Here is a 17,882-nt window from a genome sequence, read left to right on the forward strand (position 1 = left end):
ACTGTGTCTGTGGCACAAAGGAAAAGAGAGCAATGAAAGGGGGAAGATCAGTTTAATAAGCTGACCTATTCGCTACGGGGTGGAGGCCCGACAGTGCGCAGGAGCGCGTAGGCGAGGCGGCGGCGAGTCGAGAAGAGGTGGGTAGGGAGCCTCCCAGGGCTGGAGCTCGCGCCCGCGGAGCTCTGTGCTTCTGGAGCTTCCTCCCCGCGCAGACTGCCAATCGGAGATGCGTTTTGGTTACCAAGCTCCCATTTAAAAATAAATGTATTTATGAGGACTGTCTGGCTTGGATTTGCAGGATGGTTCTGACTTTGAACGTTCTGTCCAGCCGTCAGACCCTGCATCCCAATTCTTGTTTGAAAAGCTGCGGTCCCCGTGAGCATATGCAGAGAAGGCCTGGGCCCTCAGAATTCAGCGAATGCCCAGCCCCAGGGAGCAGGAGGAGGCCGGGGTCAGGTAGAGGGTCGAGAGCCTGGTTTTCTGAGGAAGGAAGTCCTGGTTGAGGGTGAGAGGGCAGAAGGGGGGCAGAGAGACCCTGGGAGCCAGTGTTCCCTCTGTGCCTGTCAGCAGAGGGCTGGAGTGGCCCAGAGTGGTCCCAGGCAAACACCCCTCTGCTGTCCTTACTTGGGGCGCTAACTCACCCACTCTGTTGCAAGCCAGACTCATTTTTCCAGCCTCCCCCACCACCTGTCGCCCCTGCACACCTTTCCCGGTGGGGGGACTCAGTGGGGAAAGCCAGGCTCTGTGCCGGCACCACTGTTTTCCTACCTTTGGTCCCCGTGAAGCTCGGTGACAGTGCACACATGTCTCATATTTCCTGGTGATCTTTAGTTTAAATAATTACATAATGAACTGATTCAATGAACATTTGCTGACACCCACTATCCTGCCAAGAGTTTATAATCTAGTGGTGAGACAAAGAAGTGAACCTCTAATTGCCAGAGTGTGCGTGGTCTGTACCAGGAGGCGGGTGACATCTGGGGTCACTGCCAATTTGCTTGTTGTCCTCACAGGTGGGCGTGAACGAGGCAAAGTGTGTGCCTTGATTTTTGAATGGGAAGGGACAGTCACTTTACTTATTTTACTGAGTTCCTATTCATGAGAAATTCTCGAACATCTCTCCTCATCAATAATGAAAAACCCAACTTGTATCGGTTGAGAATACTGTTACAGCCGCTGGGGTTGTTTGGCCAGTGATTTTGTGGCCAAATGAGGCCGTCTCAGTGCTCAGCTGGGGTCACAGGTGAGTTAGTCACGTATCCAGAGCTCAGGCCAAAAACCATGAAGAGCTGAGGAAATAATTCATCGTGACCAAATAAAGGATATGTTCTCTCCCTGACGGTGGTGAGGAAAGCAGGCCTGGAGAGCCCCTGGGTGACCCGGGACATGACCTGACCACGGATTCTCTGTGGCCCCTGTGGGCTCCCTCAGCTGGGGGCTCACTGTCTGGACGTCTCTGCAGGATCAGGCATGTGTCCACGGGTTCAGATGTATATTTTAAAACAATCAGGATTTACCCCCCCCCCGCCCCCATATACACACACACAAATGGGACCACTTCATGGTCTGTCCTTGACATTAGACCTTGCGGGCTGGCCTCAGCACGTGGCCCTGATCAAAGCATCCCCTTTCCTGGTCCACTTAGGACCAGCCCCGGTCCTGCCTGACTGGCCTGCGGGCCCCCTGGCTCTGCACTGGCTGGGGCCGCCTCTCTAGCTGCACCTTGACCCCTCTCCTCCTCCCTTCCCACCAGCAGGGTTCTTCCTCACCTTCATGTCTTTGCACATTCTGTTCCTTTGCCCGGACTGCCAGTCCAACCCCTCTGATCAGGTAACTGCCAGCCAGGCTCCGATCTTTCTTATGTGCTCGGTCCTTCCCCTCGCCTTCAGATCTGTAGGGAGATCAGCTGCTGTCCGTTCCCCTCCTAGCCCAAGTGTGTGTGGTCTTGTAATCCTCTGAGACATTAGGGCTGAGCTGTTCCTGAATCATCTACAGTGACCTGGAAGGATTGCCTACGTGGCCTCGTTTGTTTAAGTCCTTACTCTACCCTATCCAGTAGGCATCAACATCCCCATTTTACAGATGGAGAAACCAGCAGTCTAATGTTGGGAGAAGTTCAGCCAAAGCCTCATGTCTAGTAAAGATTATATCTGTGCGACTCCAATAAAATTAGGCATCTTCAGGCCAGCAATGAGCATGGCTCTCACGCCTGACTTCCAGCACCTTCCACCCTTGACTTGCTGTCATGGGCTTGAAGGCCTTTCTGCCCCCACTGGACTGTGTGAACTCTGATGTCAGGGACCGTGCGGTAGTTACAGTGTGTCTCTGCCCAGCAGTCACATAATAGGTGCTCAGGAAACACTCGTCATCTCCAGACCTACCTACCAGCTTCATTCCGTGGGTACTGATGAAGCCCCGCTCTGAGCTGGAGATACAGGGAATGGATCAGAGCCCTCATCACACATCTTCCTTCCAGAGCGGGAGCAGACAGTGAACACAAAAATCTCTAGTGTGTCAGGTGGTGACATGTTCTATGAAGAAAAAAAGGCAGGACGGGTGTCAGGGACCGATCAGGGTGCCATTGTCCAGAGCAGAGGTCAGGAAATGCTCCCTGACAGGTGGCGTTGGAGCAGACGTGCCGAGGGGTGCAGGTACCGTGGGGGGTTCCCCGAGATGCCCAAGGCATGCTTGGCACATTCAGGACAGTGAGGGGGCAGGGGGGTCGCTGGGTTTGGGGGCCGTGGTGGAGGACGTAGGACTGGACCCTGCGAGTGGCGGAGAGCCAGCGGGGTGAACAGAGGTGCACCTGGTGCTGGCCTGAGCTGTGGTGGGATCACCCCTGCCACTGTGCGAGCCTGTGGTGGCAACAGTGTGGGCGGGGGGTGGCTGCCAGCCTGCTTGTGAGCTCCCTGTGGAATCCGGGGAGAGGCGGTGGAATGGGGAGAGCTGGCTGTGGTGCGTGTGAGGAAAGGATGGGCAGGGATGACGCCGAGGTTTGTGGTCTGAGCGGCTGGAAGAGAGCGCCGTCACCTCCAGGGGTGGGAAAGCCGAGCAGGAGCAAGTTGAGGGCAGGGGCTCGGGGGTCAGGGGCCTGACTTGGGGCTTGTTTGGTTTGACGTACAAGCGGGGATGCCCCAACGCCCCTGCAGATGTGAGCTTGAAGGGTGTGGGAGGCCCGGCGCCGACAGTGTCACAGGATTCCACAGCAAGGAGGTGGCCTGCACCCCGAGCAAGTCCCCAGTGGTGGTGACACAGGTGCCTGCCTGCCGGATGGTGGTGCCCTGCGAGGCAGGGGCAGCATTGGAAGTTGGTCCCCAGCCCACTTAGCACAGTGACGGCACGCAGGAGGGGCTGAGTGAATGCAGCAGTGAAGACAGACCTCTCCACAAAATCCCAAACGTCTGGACTGGACACTTGAGTCATAGCAGGTTTCGCTTTGTGATAAATAAGGCAAGTCCCGGGACGTGCAGGTATGAGCGCAGCAGCGCCCCGGGAGTCACCAGGTGGACCTGCAGGTGGGGGCTGCATCAGGTACTTGGTGGAGACCAGAGGTGCTGGGGCCATAGCGTTGACTTTCCCAGCCTGAGACGTGGGAAGTGCATACAGGGGAGGCACGGCCGTTGGCCGGGACAGAGCCGGTTCAGAGCCCGGGTGCCAGGCAGCAGTGTATGACCGGAGGCAGCAGTACTAGTAAGAGACCGCACGCTAGGGTACCTGGAAAGCATGCCAGGCAGTTGGCATGCATTAGCCTGTTCAACCCTCCCCACCGCCCCGGGGAGTAGGGACTTTCACGATCCCCATTTTACAGATTAGAAAAAGGAAACATGGCCAGGTCAAAGCTCTTGCCTAACGTGACCCCAAAATGAAGTGGCAGAGCTGGGATTTGAAATTAAACAGCCTGCCTCCAGGTAGTGCCACACAGCCTCTAAATCCCATGTTTGCTCCCAGGCTCCTTCTCATCTGCAGGATGGGGATGGCCATGCCCTCCCGCGGCCCCACCAACCCAGCAGGTGCACCTGTGCAACATCCTGGGGGGACAGCAGGCATGCGGAGCTCAGACAGGACCGGTGCCTCAGCACCGTCCTCAAGAATTGGGCCATGGCCTCTGGATGGCCTCTGGGGAGCCCCCCAGTACTGCACTTGTTCTCCTGTAGACCCCAAACACCATGAACCTTCTGTAGAAACATAGATATCTAGATGATTCTGTGTCCCTGAAAGCTTCAGCATCCTCTTACTTCTGGTGCTGGAAGGAGCAGTACAGAAAACACAGAGAGAGGGGAAGGGAAAGATAAGCCTTTCTTGTCCCTTTCCCTGGATTCTTTGCATTAAAAGAGGTCACCGGAGAACATGGTGTATCATTTCTTGGGAAAGACGTATCATGGCAAGGATTTTCCTGGAGGAGTGAGATCTCCCAAAAGCAGGAGTGGGAACGCCGCCCCTTCCTCATTTTGGAGATGAGTCCCTCTGTGTGGGGTTGTAAGTGCTGTCATCGGGGCTCAGAAGGAAGTGCTTTGACGTGTGCATTTTGTTTTTAGGACCCCTACTCTGCCTTCTTTAAAATAGACAGTGACAGGGACGGCATAATCAACATGCGTGATCTTCACAAATTGCTACTGCACTTACTGTTCAATCTTAAAGACGAAGAGTTTGAGCGTTTCCTGGGCCTTCTTGGCTTGAGACTCAGCGTCACTCTAAATTATCGGGAATTTCGAAATCTGTGTGAGAAGAGACCATTCAGGATGGATGACGCGCCTCAGAGACTCATTAGGTAAGAGGGCAGCGCGCCTCAGTGCATTTGCCCGTGCCCGGTCCCATGCTCTCACTGGGCCCATGGCAGGTGGGGAGCAGACTTGCCCCCTGGGAGCAATTATTTTGTCTTTTTTTGGTGGTTCCAGAAAAATCACAAAAGGAACATGCATTCAATGTAAAAAAGCTAGAAATTACAGGCGCCGATGAGACAGTATGACCTCATCTAGCCGCCCGTGAGCCTCGTCGTTGGCATTTCACTGGGAATCCGGCCAGTCTTCTTTCGAGGCACACAAATCGAGACATGCACTTACGTTTTTTCTTTTATAAAGTGGGGGATCAGACGTATGGGCTCAGCCTTCTGAGACCTCTGGGCACCCTGCCCTTTGTCTGAGCTATGCTGGGCCACGTGGGAGGCTGCCCACTAACACTTGTCAAGAGAATACTTGGCCAGGCATGAACATGGCAGCCCATGCAATCCATGTGAACTGGCACCACAGAACCCCTTATGGCAATTGGTGGAAACCGCATATCATTTCAGGCTTCTCTTATGAATGTAAGCGTATACATACACAGCTGACCCTTGAACAGCACAGGATGCTTCAACTCTGCTGGTTAAACTTAAAGTATGGACTTTTTTTTTTTTAATAAATACAGTAAGGTACTATAACTTCGCTTTCTCTTTCTTGTGGTTTTCGATCCCAGGACCCTGGGATCATGACCTAAGCCAAAGGCAGACGCTTAACCCACTGAGTCACCCAGACGCCCCGTCTTCCTTATGATTTTCTTAACATTTTCTCTTCCCTGGCTTTATTGTAAGAATACAGTACATTATACATGTAACATACACAATAGGGGCTAATCGATTGTATTCTCAGTAAGGCTTCTAGTCAACACTAAGCTGTGGGTGGGTAATTTGGGGCAGGAGTTTAAACTTACATGGGGATTTTCGACTGTGTGGGGGCTGACGCTCTTAACCCTCTCACTGTTCAAGGATTGACTGTATATCTTCTTCTTTTTATAAATCTGGGGTCAGCCATGCAAACTGTTTGGGGAGATGCCAGGACCCCTCCAGCCCTTTCCCAGGCGGTGCTCCGCCCCAGGCCCCTGTCCACTCCATGCCAGCCTCCCTCCCAGCGAGGAGGGGCGTCTGCATGTCAGCCCAGCTGGAACTCCATTTGTGTCCTCCATCTCCCCCAATGAGAGCGGATGCCCCCTTAAGTAGTAACAGCGATGCCAATACCATTGAGATCTGTTCAATGCCAATGGGCTTGAATGAAGAAGCCATTCAGCTACTCCTTGACCAATTATTAGAAGGATACTACTACTATTTCTGGAAGCGTTACCATCCACTATGACCGTGCAGGGGCGTGCTTTCTGCATGGTTGTAACGTTCACTGGCTGTTCCGCCCTTGAGGTTCCGCTGGCCCCTCCTTCCACCAGGCAAGGGAGCTCCCTGCAGTGGGGAGCCCTCAGGAGCCCCCAGGAGCCCCCATTGCGGGGCCAGGTTGCATGATACTTGGCTAGGCTGCAGAGGCCCTCTGATATCGCTCTTTAATTTTTCTCTCGAATTCATTGGTTTTATTTTGCCTACACTTTAAGAAAAGCCAGCCAGAGAGAAAACAACTGTAGTCTCTTTCTCAGCGAGATGATCACATAGCATGTGAATTGGACACCTGCTTCCAATCGCTCAAGTTCTGAGGAGTTTTAATATGAGACTTGATTGCTTAACATTAAAACAATTCAAAAATATCCTTCCCGAAGAATTTTCCGGAGAATGTATGCAGAACGAACCTAGAAAATTTCAACCACAAAGCGCCATCTTCCCATTCAAATGACTCAGCCTTCTTATTTGTATGTGTGCCTTCATTCAACAAACATTTACTGAGGGTCTGCGATGTGCTAGACGTTGCCCCAGGCCAAGGTGATACAGAGATGAATAAGGCTCCTTTTGAAGGAGATCACGGCTGTATATGGGACCGGGACAAAAATAAAAAGTTACACGGAAACGTGAGCATGTCTGGAGTGCTACAGAGGTGGAAGCAGCTAAGCCTGCTTGAGGCACACGGGAAAAGTGGGGCATCTGAGTGGGATCTTGAGGTGAGAGTAGCAGTTTGTCAGGTGCAGGCTACCAGATGGTGGTTCAAGGCCAGAGAACGGCATTTACAAAATCTGAGGTGGGAATGTCAAGCACATTTGGGAAATGGGGAGAGGATTCGGGTGTGGAAGTGGCATGCACGGGGGCAGGGGGTGCCGGGGGGAGTCCTGGAGAGGCAGGCGGGCCAGCTGAGAAGGGAACAGAGAACCAGGCCAAGGAGTTCGTCCTTTCCCAGCAGACAGGAGAGGATTTTGTGCGGTGGAGGGAGGGGATCACATCGCACAGCAGAAGGATCCTTCCGCAGCCCCAGAACACAGGATGGATGTACAGGAGGCGAGCCCGCAGCCCAGGGAGACCCTCTGTGGCCTCCGAGGGTCTGGTGGAGACAGCACAGAGACCCCAACTAAGGCACTGCTTTAGAAAACCAGACCCCCCCATGGCCAGACCCCATGCCCATGCTTCATGAAGACATAGCCTTTAGTACCCTAGGGCAGGGGGAGGGCACGACTACTTGACTTTCCAGATAAAGGACCCAGGTGATGGGTGGTGGGCTGAAATGTGAACCCAGGGTGCCTGTTTGGAGGGGCCCCTTTCTCTGCCTAGACACCTCACCCTCTTTCACCCATCCACCACACCAACCTCTCTCTCCTCCCCGAGCCAAACCTCAGTGCCATCCCTTTCTGGAAGCCATCCCAGCCTCTTGCTGGGGCTCCTCTGCCTTCTAGGCCCTCGCTTTCCACAGGCATTACCGAAACACAATACTTTTGAAAACTTGGAGGGTAGTAAATTTATTGAAGAGAGTAAGGCCATCTTGTTTCTTCCATAACTGCAAATATTTTCATTTTTAGATGTATAAATACCAATTAGAGTGATCGGTCCAATGACTTGTTTCACTTTCATATCATCTCTTCCCTTCCAGTCTCTTCCCTTGTTTAAGACACACCTGCCTGTCCATGTATCTCCTGACAACCCACATCAGTACATTCTGGTGACTGTACACCGTAGACGATGAAACAACAGCATCACATGTCCTTTTAGCAAAATTAAACACTCAAGTTTCTTGTCACAAATATTATAGGATCAGATCCTTCCTGTTGAATGGCTAGCTGAATTTAAAATACCAAATTTCCCTTTTGTTCTTAGAAATTTATCATTCACTTGTCAAGAGATCTGGCATATATGATCAGTTTCACCATCCTCACTGGAATCTGGAGTGTGAACTTGTGTGCATTCCTCTTCCAGCTCATCTGATCATTGGGAAACATCTTTTTTTTAAATTTAATTTAATTTCATTTTTTTATAAATACATAATGTATTTTTATCCCCAGGGGTACAGGTCTGCGAATCGCCAGGTTTACACACTTCACAGCACTCACCATAGCACATACCCTCCCCAATGTCCATAACCCCACCCCCCTCTCCCTCCCCCCTCCCCCCAGCAACCCTCAGTTTGTTTTGTGAGATTAAGAGTCATTTATGGTTTGTCTCCCTCCCGATCCCACCTTGTTTCATATATTCTTTTCCTACCCCCCTAACCCCCCCATGTTGCATCTCCACTTCCTCATATCAGGGAGATCATATGGTAGTTGTCGGGAAACATCTTCTTATCTCAATTTTCTTCCTTCTGCCATTTGAGCATGAAATAAGCATTCTGAATTTCTCACTGTGTTCAAGAAAACTAACAGAAAACTATGAAGATGGTGTGCTGTCTCCTTTTATACCTTCTTGAAAGATGCTGGTGTACTTTGGGCAGTGCGATCAGGAGACTGGGGAGTGATTCATTTCAATATCATGTCATCGACTAGGCGATTCCCTCATTTTTTGTTTTCTTATTACTCTCTTAGTCTCTTTTCTTTTTGGAAACAATGAGTAATGATTGACCACTTTTTAGGATAATGAAATCGATCTGTAAAATTGAAATGAAGATCACTAAGACCCTATAATATATATGAGAGGGTCAAAGACCCATGTGGTACTGCAAGATAGGATGAGTTTTATCTCATCAAGAAAATAAATACTTTTTTTGTTGTTCTTTGAAGGATCTCTAAGAAATGCTGAAAGCCATGAATGCCAGTTCTCTTCCATTTTCTGGATTGTATAGGATTGTTATTTTTGCCTTAAATATTTGATATAATTCACCAAAGAAGTGATCAGGTCCTGGAGCTTCCTTTGTTGGAAATATTTGCACTATGAATCTAATTAATTTAATAGTTAGATCATCCACGGTTTCTCTTCCTTCTTGAATGAGTTTTTGTAGTTTGTGTTTTTTCAGATATTGGTCCATTTCACCTAAGCTGTTAAATTTGTGGGAATAAAGTTCATAGTATTCCTCCTTTATTATTATTTTAATATCTGTGGGGTCTCTAGTGATATCTCTTCTTTCATTTCTGATATTGGTAGTTGGTGTCTTCTCTCCTTTTTTCTTGATCTGTTTAGCTAAAGATTTATCATTTTGTTGATATTTTCAAAGAACCACTTTGTTTCATTGATTGTACTCTTGTTTTTCTGTTTAAATTTCATTTATTTCTCCTCCTTATAATTCCTGCTTTGAGAATAGTTTGCTCTTCTTTTTTATTTTCTTAAGTTTGGAAACTCAGATTTTTTTATTTGGGTTCTTTCTCTTCTAAGAAAAACCCTAAATGCTGTCAATTTCCTTAGAGGCACTGAGTTGGCTACATTCCACAGACCTGGATATGTTATGGTTTTAATTTTCATTCAGTTAAAAATATTATCCAATTTCCCTAGAGACTTTCTTTTGATCCACAATTATTTAAAAGTGTGTTTTTGTCAACTTCAAAATATTTGCATGGTTTCCAATTATCTTTCTGTGATTGATTCCTAGTTTAATTCTGTCGTGGTCAGAAGACATGCTTTGTGTGATTTTAATTGTTTGACATTTGTTCAGCTTCATTTTATAGCCCTAGAGATGGTCTGTGTTGGTGAGTATTCCATGGATCCTTGATGAGAATGTGTATTTGGCTCTTGTTGGGTAGAGTGGGCCAGTGAGATCAGGTTGCTTAATAGTGTTCCGGTCTTCTGTGGTCTTATTTTCCATTTGTTCTATCTGTTACTAAGAGTAAAGTGTTAAAGTCTCCAAAAACAGTATGCATTTGTCTATGCTTCCTTCCCATTCTATCCATTTATGCTTCATGCAGTTTGATATCTGAGAAAAGTAGTGTATTTATACTTATCATTTCTGCTTCTCTTCCCTTATTTCCGAAGTTCTAAATTTCTCTCTGCTGTCATTTTCCTTTCTCTGAAGGACTTCCTTAAGCAGGTATTTTAGAGCATGTCTACTGGAGACAAATTGTCTTCGTTTTCCTTCGCTGAGAAGACGCCTCTCGCTCCTTCAGTCCTAACAGGTATTTTGGCTGGGTATAGAATTCTGGGTTAATACAGTTGTTTTCACAGCACTTTGTGAATGTTATTCCATTGTTTTCAGGCTTCCATGGTTTGTGGTGAGAAGTCTTTGTCATTCAGGTGGTCTTGCCCCCGTGGTGGCGCTTGTGACTTTCCTCAAGTTGCATTTAAGACTTCTTTTGCTTTATCTTTGGTTTTGAGTAGTTTTAGTATGATGTGTTTGAGCATGACTTTGTTATCTTTTGGGGGGCTTACCAAACTTCTTGAATCTTTAAATTTATTTTTTTCATCAAGTTTAGAAAGGTTCCAGCTATTATTTCCTCATGTTTTAAAATTTTTCGGTACCAATCTCTCCCTCCTCCTCTTCTTATATCCGAATGACATGAATGTCAGATTTTGTGATTTTGCATCACAAGTCCCTATATGTCCCTGGGGCTATATTATTCTCCCTTTTTTCTGTGGATCAGATTGGATTAATTCTACTCATCTGTCTTGAAGTTCACTGACTCACTCCTCTGTCATCTGCATTCTGTCATTGAGTCAATCCAGTGAAAACTTTATTTCAGTTGTATTTTTCAGTTCTAAAATTTCCACTTGATTCTTGTCTTCCCTCAGCCCTTTTTTTTCAAGATTCTATTTCTTGGCTCAGAACATCCATCTTTCCACTTACTTCAAGGACATTTACTCTTACTTCATGGTTATTGTAGCTACTTTAAAATATGATAATTTCAACATCTTGGCCATCTTGGAGTTGGGTTTCTGTTGTCTTTTACCTTGAAAATTGTTGGGATTTTCCTGGTTCTTTGTATACCAAGTGATTTTGGATCTTATCATGGACACTTTTAATATTATATTATGATGCTCTGGCCCTGTTAAAATCCTCAGTAGCATGTTGATTTGTTTTATATTTATTTTTTAAGCAGAAAATCAATCCAGTTAGGTTCAGACTGCAAGTCCTGACCTGCCTTCTGTGGTTTCCCTGTGAGGTTAGTTTCAAGGCCATGGCAACAAGTCTTCACTACATAGCGGTCAAGTTCTCAAGGTTTCTGCTCTGTTGCTTTGGGCTAGTTTCACATACATGCACAGCAGAGGGGAACCTGGGACTTCCTGCACAGATTTGGGCAGACCATTTTCCAGATCTCTCCTCTCTATTTCTCCTCACAATCTCCAGCCCCGAGAAAGGCCCTTGGTTTTTAGTCTTCTGACTAGAAACTAAGTTTTAGCCTATCTGCACTATTATGTACTTCCTATGACTGGGTCCAATGCCAGGGCAACACAGTGAGAGAAAAACAATAACGTGGATACCTTCCACATTCTTGGAACACAGAGCGTGTCCTCTGGTGAAAGATAAGCGTTGCGGTCTTAGGGACCTACTTGGCCACTACTGCTGCAGGCCCTGTCACAAAAGTACAGTTTTGTAACTGGGAGTCCTGGGATCAGGACCGGGAGGGTGAAAAGAGACAAGAGGCATTCTCCTACCATACTCTTTGTACTTCAGGACCCTCCTTCCGAGTTCTTTGGTCAGAAGAACAGGCTTTCTTTTGGAGCTTTTTTCGTCCATGCCTGCTACACAATTCCAGAATCAGGACTTCCCCTAAGCCTAAGCTGGGAATATGGGCAGTAAAGAACCCATGAAACTCACAGTCTAACAGTCATTCTTCAACTTTTGAATCCCTCTCCATCAGCCTCCTATTATTTACTTTTTAGTGTCCTCAGGGTTACTTTTTGTCTTCTGTCTAGAGTTTTGAGTTGTAATTGGTAGGGGAGAGAGGATGGGAATGTGCTTACTCCCTTTTAACTGGAACCAGAGGCACATCTCAGGACTCCTGACCTGCCTGGAGTGCTAGTCCCTGAGATCACACAGCTGCCTCTTCATCACTCATGCCTCAAAGAGCTGTTCCCTGGCCTTCCTAGCTGAAGATTCCCCTCTCACCCGTCTTCAGTGTCTGAAGTTATCTGATTCATTCATTTTCCCATGTGTGTTATAAGTTCCCACCATTGCAGCATGAGCTCCTTGAGGATGTCGGCTCTGTCCACGTTGTTGGTCAGTGTGTTTGTAGGACCTAGAGTAGCACATAGTAGGAGATCATATATATTTGTGTCTGACAGATTGGCTAATAAGAAGACTATATCTTCCTGACTATCAGGATCTAAAGAGCCAGGTAATAGGAGTGGAAACCAGTAGCTTTGGAAAAGGCCATAGAAAAACCTGATCTCTCTAGAGGAGACTGGTATGTAAAATGGGACAGGGGAGAAATGGATGGGAAAATCATAGGAGTCCCTGGTTTGAGCATGGGTCCCTAAGAAAATAATCAAGGCTAATGGCCTAGAAGAGAAATCAGATCGGTGGGGGCTGTTTGGATATGTGTTTAGATAGTGAGATCAGTGTGGGTACATTGACTTTGCAGACATAGAATCTGCATCCTTTGGGGGAGTTAGGTGAGACCTCTGGGTGCAGGTTGGATTTAGAAGGAGCCTAAAGGTGAAGGCAGAGGAATGCGCATCATTTGGACCTACAGCCCTTTTAAGCAATAATTGTGAATATGCAACATAATCCCACCAACCTTCTAAAACCTTTAGTGGTGAACTACTGGTTGACCTTTGGATCCCTTTCAACCCTTGAAATTCCATGATTCTGTGAAGTCCGGTAGGCAGTTGGAGAGAGATGGAACAGAAAAGCAGGTGACGTTATAGCACTAGCGGTACAGACATGTGGGTAAATGGCATCAGGGGGTGGTTGGGGACATGAGAAGGGACGACCTTTCAGAAGAGAGAATGAACTTTGCGATGGAAGGAGAGGAGTGGTCAAGGGTGGAGGGAGCCAGGGAGGGAGGGAAAATCACACTGACTGAAGGCACACATTTGCCTGGCCCCAGGGTAGGCGTCCCCCCACCACCATGGTGTCATTTAAAGAACAACATGATGAAGGCAACCAGAGGGGGGAGATCATTAACAGTGACACGTGGAACAGAAAGCCAGCAAAGACCCCTGGATTCAGCAATAAAGAAGTAATTGGTGAATTTAAAGCCTGGAGTGAGGGCTTCAATAGAGGGAGGTGTGACCGCCTGGTTTACCCAAGGGCCCCCATGAGCCGGCATTTGCCCAGGGGGAGAATGAAACTGCGCCCATCTGCATTTAGTCCGTTTGAATGGTAACTAAGGAAGAGGGAAGAGACCCCACGCACTCTGCTGCTGGTCCTCAGTACCCTGCCGACTGAGTAAATGCCAGAACTTGGCGTTTGCCAAACAGGGGGAGTCACTGTGTATGTAATTCACAGTTGATGTAATTAAAATAAGACCCTTTCTATGTGGCACACGGGTCAATAGCCCGATGTAGGTTTCTGGGATAATCACGGCCACTGATGAACCTGGTGACTAGCAGGTGCGGGGCACTGTAGATCATCAAGGAATTGGAGGAGTGGTCCAGGACAGCTGTCAGGGAGCAGCAGCATTTCTTCGAAGGGACTGGAAGGAGAAGCCAGGCAGAGCACTCAGTACTGCTTGCTCTGTTGACTCTAGCTGCCGTGACCTGGTCTGCCATCTGTTTGCAAAATGCGGGACAGAGTGGTGCTTCCAGGAGAGCCTTGGTTGGCGGGAGGAAGCCGCAGGCTCCGCTTCTCCAGCCTGGGCACCCCAGTGGAAAGAAGGCTCCCAGGGCATAAAAACCAAAGGTGGCCCTCACCTCCGTGAAATGTAATATTTGGGGGCTCCTGGTGGCTCCACTGGTTAAGCATCCAACTCTTGATCTCAGCTCTGCTCTTGATCCCAGGGTCGTGAGTTCAAGCCCCACTTGGGGTTCCACGCTGGACGTGGAGACTACTTAAAAAAAAAAAAAAGTAATATTTAATGGATCTTGTCCTACAAAGAGTGAAGTTAAAAGAGCACCAAACCTGTAGCTTCAGATGGAAGCAGAAATGGTAGTGAGGTGGCGTCAGAGCCCTGAGAGTGATTGGCTCCCAGGTCCTGGTGGTGTGTGGTTTTGGCAAATTATTTAACCTCTCTAAACCACAGCTTCCTCTTTTGCAAAGTGGGATGGTAATGCCAGCAGTGCCGGGAATCTCAAGATCCTGCGGGTCACCTGACAGGCAGTGCTCAGCCCCCACTGGTCCCCGATCTCACTCTCACGGCGGCCATCATTACCCCAGAAACCCTCATGGCGCTGCTGACCTGAGCGTCACACAGATGGTCATGTTCAAAGCCGCCCTTCTTTGGGGATTACATAAACCTTTGACTTCCAACATTTGGAGCACACAAATGCCTGCATTTGCATGGTGGTTGACTTTAGACTTTATTTCTTAGAGTCAGCTCATTTGTGGAACCAGAAATAATACTTGTTTAAAGGGTCTACATGGAGCTTCTTTGCGGTCTGTCCCCCACAATGGTTTTCTTGGGTTCCGTAAGGAGAAATTTCTTTGAGGGGCTGGATGCCTCAATCAGGTGTCCCTCTTACCCACTCTCAGGCAAGATGTGCTCCTTACCTGACGGGCCCATGCATAAGTACGGGTTCCAAGTGGGGCCTCAGATGGGAACCCATTTCAGGAAACTGTCAGGGTGACGTCTTCACGGCCCGTCTTGCTGGAGGAATGTCTCTGGTGCTCTTGTATCTGCAGAGGGAATATTTCAAGGGCAGATGTAGGTGCAGAAAGCTCGGGTGCCCAGAAATGGAGTGAAGAATTCAGGCATCTCAAATTGCTTCGGCCACAGCCCTCACTGCCCCTTGCCATGGCCCAGCCCCGGTGGTAAGCACCGGGTGTTTATTAAAGTGTCTCTGTGTCCATCATTCTGTAAGGAAATAAACAGAATTTCGATTGTTTTATGTACCCTGAACCCAACCAGTGTGTAGCAGCTGGGACGGAGTAATAAGCAAATCCGCCCCATTGTTCCGGAAGTCTGCGTTCCAGTCATCCCAGTGTGTGAGTTCAGAAAGAAAAGTTTTTAGCTGTTTTCTTCTGGAGATACTTACTATTCTATTGTGGGTTTTTTCCCCCTTCGGAAAATAAATGAGCCCTGTTTGTTTTGTGAGCTGCACAAAAAGTTGAACGGCATTTATCTGAAAATAAACAAGGACTTATAAAATTTAAGAAGACTTCCCTAACATACAGCTGGGGAAATGAGACTGTATTTTAAGAATTAAGTTAGACCAGATGTGAAATCACAGACTTCAGCGGTGTCTTTGAAACGAACGGGGATGGGGAACCCCTTGGGAGATTAATGAGTCCATTAAATTTAAACACAGTTATTTATTTTTTTTCTTTTAAGACCAAAACAGAAGGTCGCAGATTCAGAACTAGCTTGTGAACAGGCTCATCAGTATCTTGTTACCAAAGCAAAAACCAGATGGTCAGACTTATCTAAGGTAAGAAAATGATTATTTCCTTAAAAGGAAAGGAAATGTATTTCAGTGTTCCCAGATCATTGGGATGATCAATCTGTTTAGATCCAGTCTTTGTACACCCAATCGGTGACTTCTACTCTTCTTAAAATACTTTTCTAAAATAAATTCTCACATTCAAGGTCAACTGATGTTTAGAAAAATGACTAATTATTGGAGTTACAAGGACAGAAATTCCTAGCTTTATCTCAAGTTTGATATGAATTAAAAATTAAAAAGAAATGACACCATCATATTATATTTATACAGTTCAAAATATGCATCTTTAAGTGGTATTTCTTCCTGCCTTCCAAAATTATAGGAAGCACGTTTTGAAGGTGAGTGCCCTTGACGGGCAGTCACGTACACCGACTTGGTGTCGAGACAAGAACATGATCTAACGACAGCTGCACCCCCCAGGACAGTAGAACCAAGCATGCAGGACTGGGTTCATCCCAAGTCTGGAGTGTGGGGTCCTCCTTTCACAACGCAGCAAGGACACAATAACTTCACGTTAGGGAGTATCTTCAGAACCACACAATGGAGGTATTTTCATGTTGCTGTGAAGAACGCCTCCACTTTGCTTCATTTGGTCCTTTTTGTTCTATGTTTGTCTCTCTTGGCCTGTGCACAACATGATGTCCTGTCCTGTAAGTCCTGGGCCGCCCCTGGGCTGCCTTACCCCAGTCCTCTGTGCTCAGAGTTGACTGTGCAGCGGCCCAGGGTGCAAATCACACAGAATGAGTCCTCGCACGCCCGCTGGACAGGGCTGGCCTTCTAGAGCCTTCCTCTGGGAGTGCAGGGCCAGCTCTGGGCTGTAAGCTGTGGCCTCACAGGCATGCCAGCTGGGAGAGGGCAGAGACCCCTGTGTGACACCATTCTCCACGCCTTCTCCTCCGCTTCTCTCAGCCTGCCTCTCTTCTCCTCCCCGCTACCTCTGTCCCTTCTTTCTCCCTCCCTTACCACGTGCCCTCCGCCCTCCGCCGGCGCCGCTCTCTCTCCGCATCCTGCCCCACTTTGATTAAGCAGCATAGGTTTGTTGCCAGGGGTTCGGTGGTAACGAAGGTCTGTCTGCTTCCACCTGTCCGCTCACTGGCCAGGGCAGGTGGCAGTCAAGGAGCACAGGCAGCTAATTAACAAAGCAGGCGGCGCTCTGGGGATGCTGGGGTGCGACCAGAGGGCCGCAGAGGTCTTTGTTTCCATCTTCTGGCATCCATCCTTCCTGAAGTGCTTCCCCCGCCAGTTCTAGAATGGCTTTGTGGGGCCTCTTCCGCTCCCTGCCTGGGCCTGCCCTGGCCTGGGCTGGTGACCCCCCAACGCCCCACCCCCGTCTCTGTGTCCACGGCCGCGAGCAGGTCCTCTGCACTCACCTCTCCACATCTTGAATCCTGGGTGCTCTCAAGGTCATCTTTACCCTTGACGCTCTACGGCACCCCCAGTGCGTTCAGAGGAGGCGCGGGGACCCCAGAGTGCTCTGCTGCTAAACCAGCAGCCTCAGGTCTGTCTCTTCTAGAACTGGGCCTGGCGGAAGTGGGGAGAGGGAGGAAGACTCGGCAGGTGGCAGAAGAAGAGCAATCAGAGCGGCTCCGAAGGGGTGTGGGGGGGCTGCTGTGTTGGGAGTCAGGCGTCCTGCCCGTCCCCACACCTCGCCCGGACACCACAGGACTGACTGGCGCTACGTGTCCCAATGGCAGCCTATCAGATGGCTCTGCCAACTCTTGCTTTATTTTGAATAAAGCTCTGAAGGCGCTCGTTCTGAATTCTGAACCTGGAGAAAGTTCGGTGACGCAGAGCTAAGACTAGCGGCCTTCACAACAGCTGCCTGGTGGTGAGGCGGGGGATCCCCGGCCCTGGCACACCCCTGCGGCAGAAGGGAGCCGTGGGCCCCAGCGAGCCACTCAGCCAGGCTGGGCCAAGGATGCCTCCGGCCGAGCGCTCGGATGTGCACAGCCATCATCCCATTCTGGGCGGCCTCACGGGCTCCTTCCCATGGAAGTGGTTTTGGAAAACAAGTTCACTGAGTTCTTCAGCAAACATTATTATGAATTAAGGATGCACAGTTGCAGGATATTAAAGACACAGTGACCAACAAAGGACATGGTCTCTGTCCCCAAGAAACAGAGGTATAAGCACCAGGAAGGGCGCTAAGGAATGGTGTGAATTACGATTGTAGTGGCTTGTTTTCAAGCTTGTTTTTTAAGTTGTGACTCTACAGTGGACTAGAATACATACTATATGTATAACAGAGTACATATTACATGTACAGTGGACTAGAATACAGATTATATATAGCAAGTATATATTTGTA

General features: G+C 48.5%; 1 protein-coding gene across 1 annotated transcript in view; it reads left to right on the plus strand.

Moving 5' to 3' along the window:
- The window catches only part of EFCAB6 (EF-hand calcium binding domain 6), a gene marked incomplete at its 3' end in the record, with an annotated part of 203,919 nt that overhangs the window by 125,919 nt on the left and 60,118 nt on the right, over positions 1–17,882 (plus strand). Inside the window, exons 18-19 of the mRNA XM_080812428.1 lie at positions 4,536–4,768; positions 15,463–15,559. Coding sequence (XP_080668554.1) covers positions 4,536–4,768; positions 15,463–15,559 — 330 coding nt within the window. The remainder of the gene's footprint in view (positions 1–4,535; positions 4,769–15,462; positions 15,560–17,882) is intronic.

This window comes from Martes martes (genome assembly GCF_963455335.1).
Source record: "Martes martes genome assembly, chromosome: 8".
NCBI lineage: Eukaryota > Metazoa > Chordata > Mammalia > Carnivora > Mustelidae > Martes > Martes martes.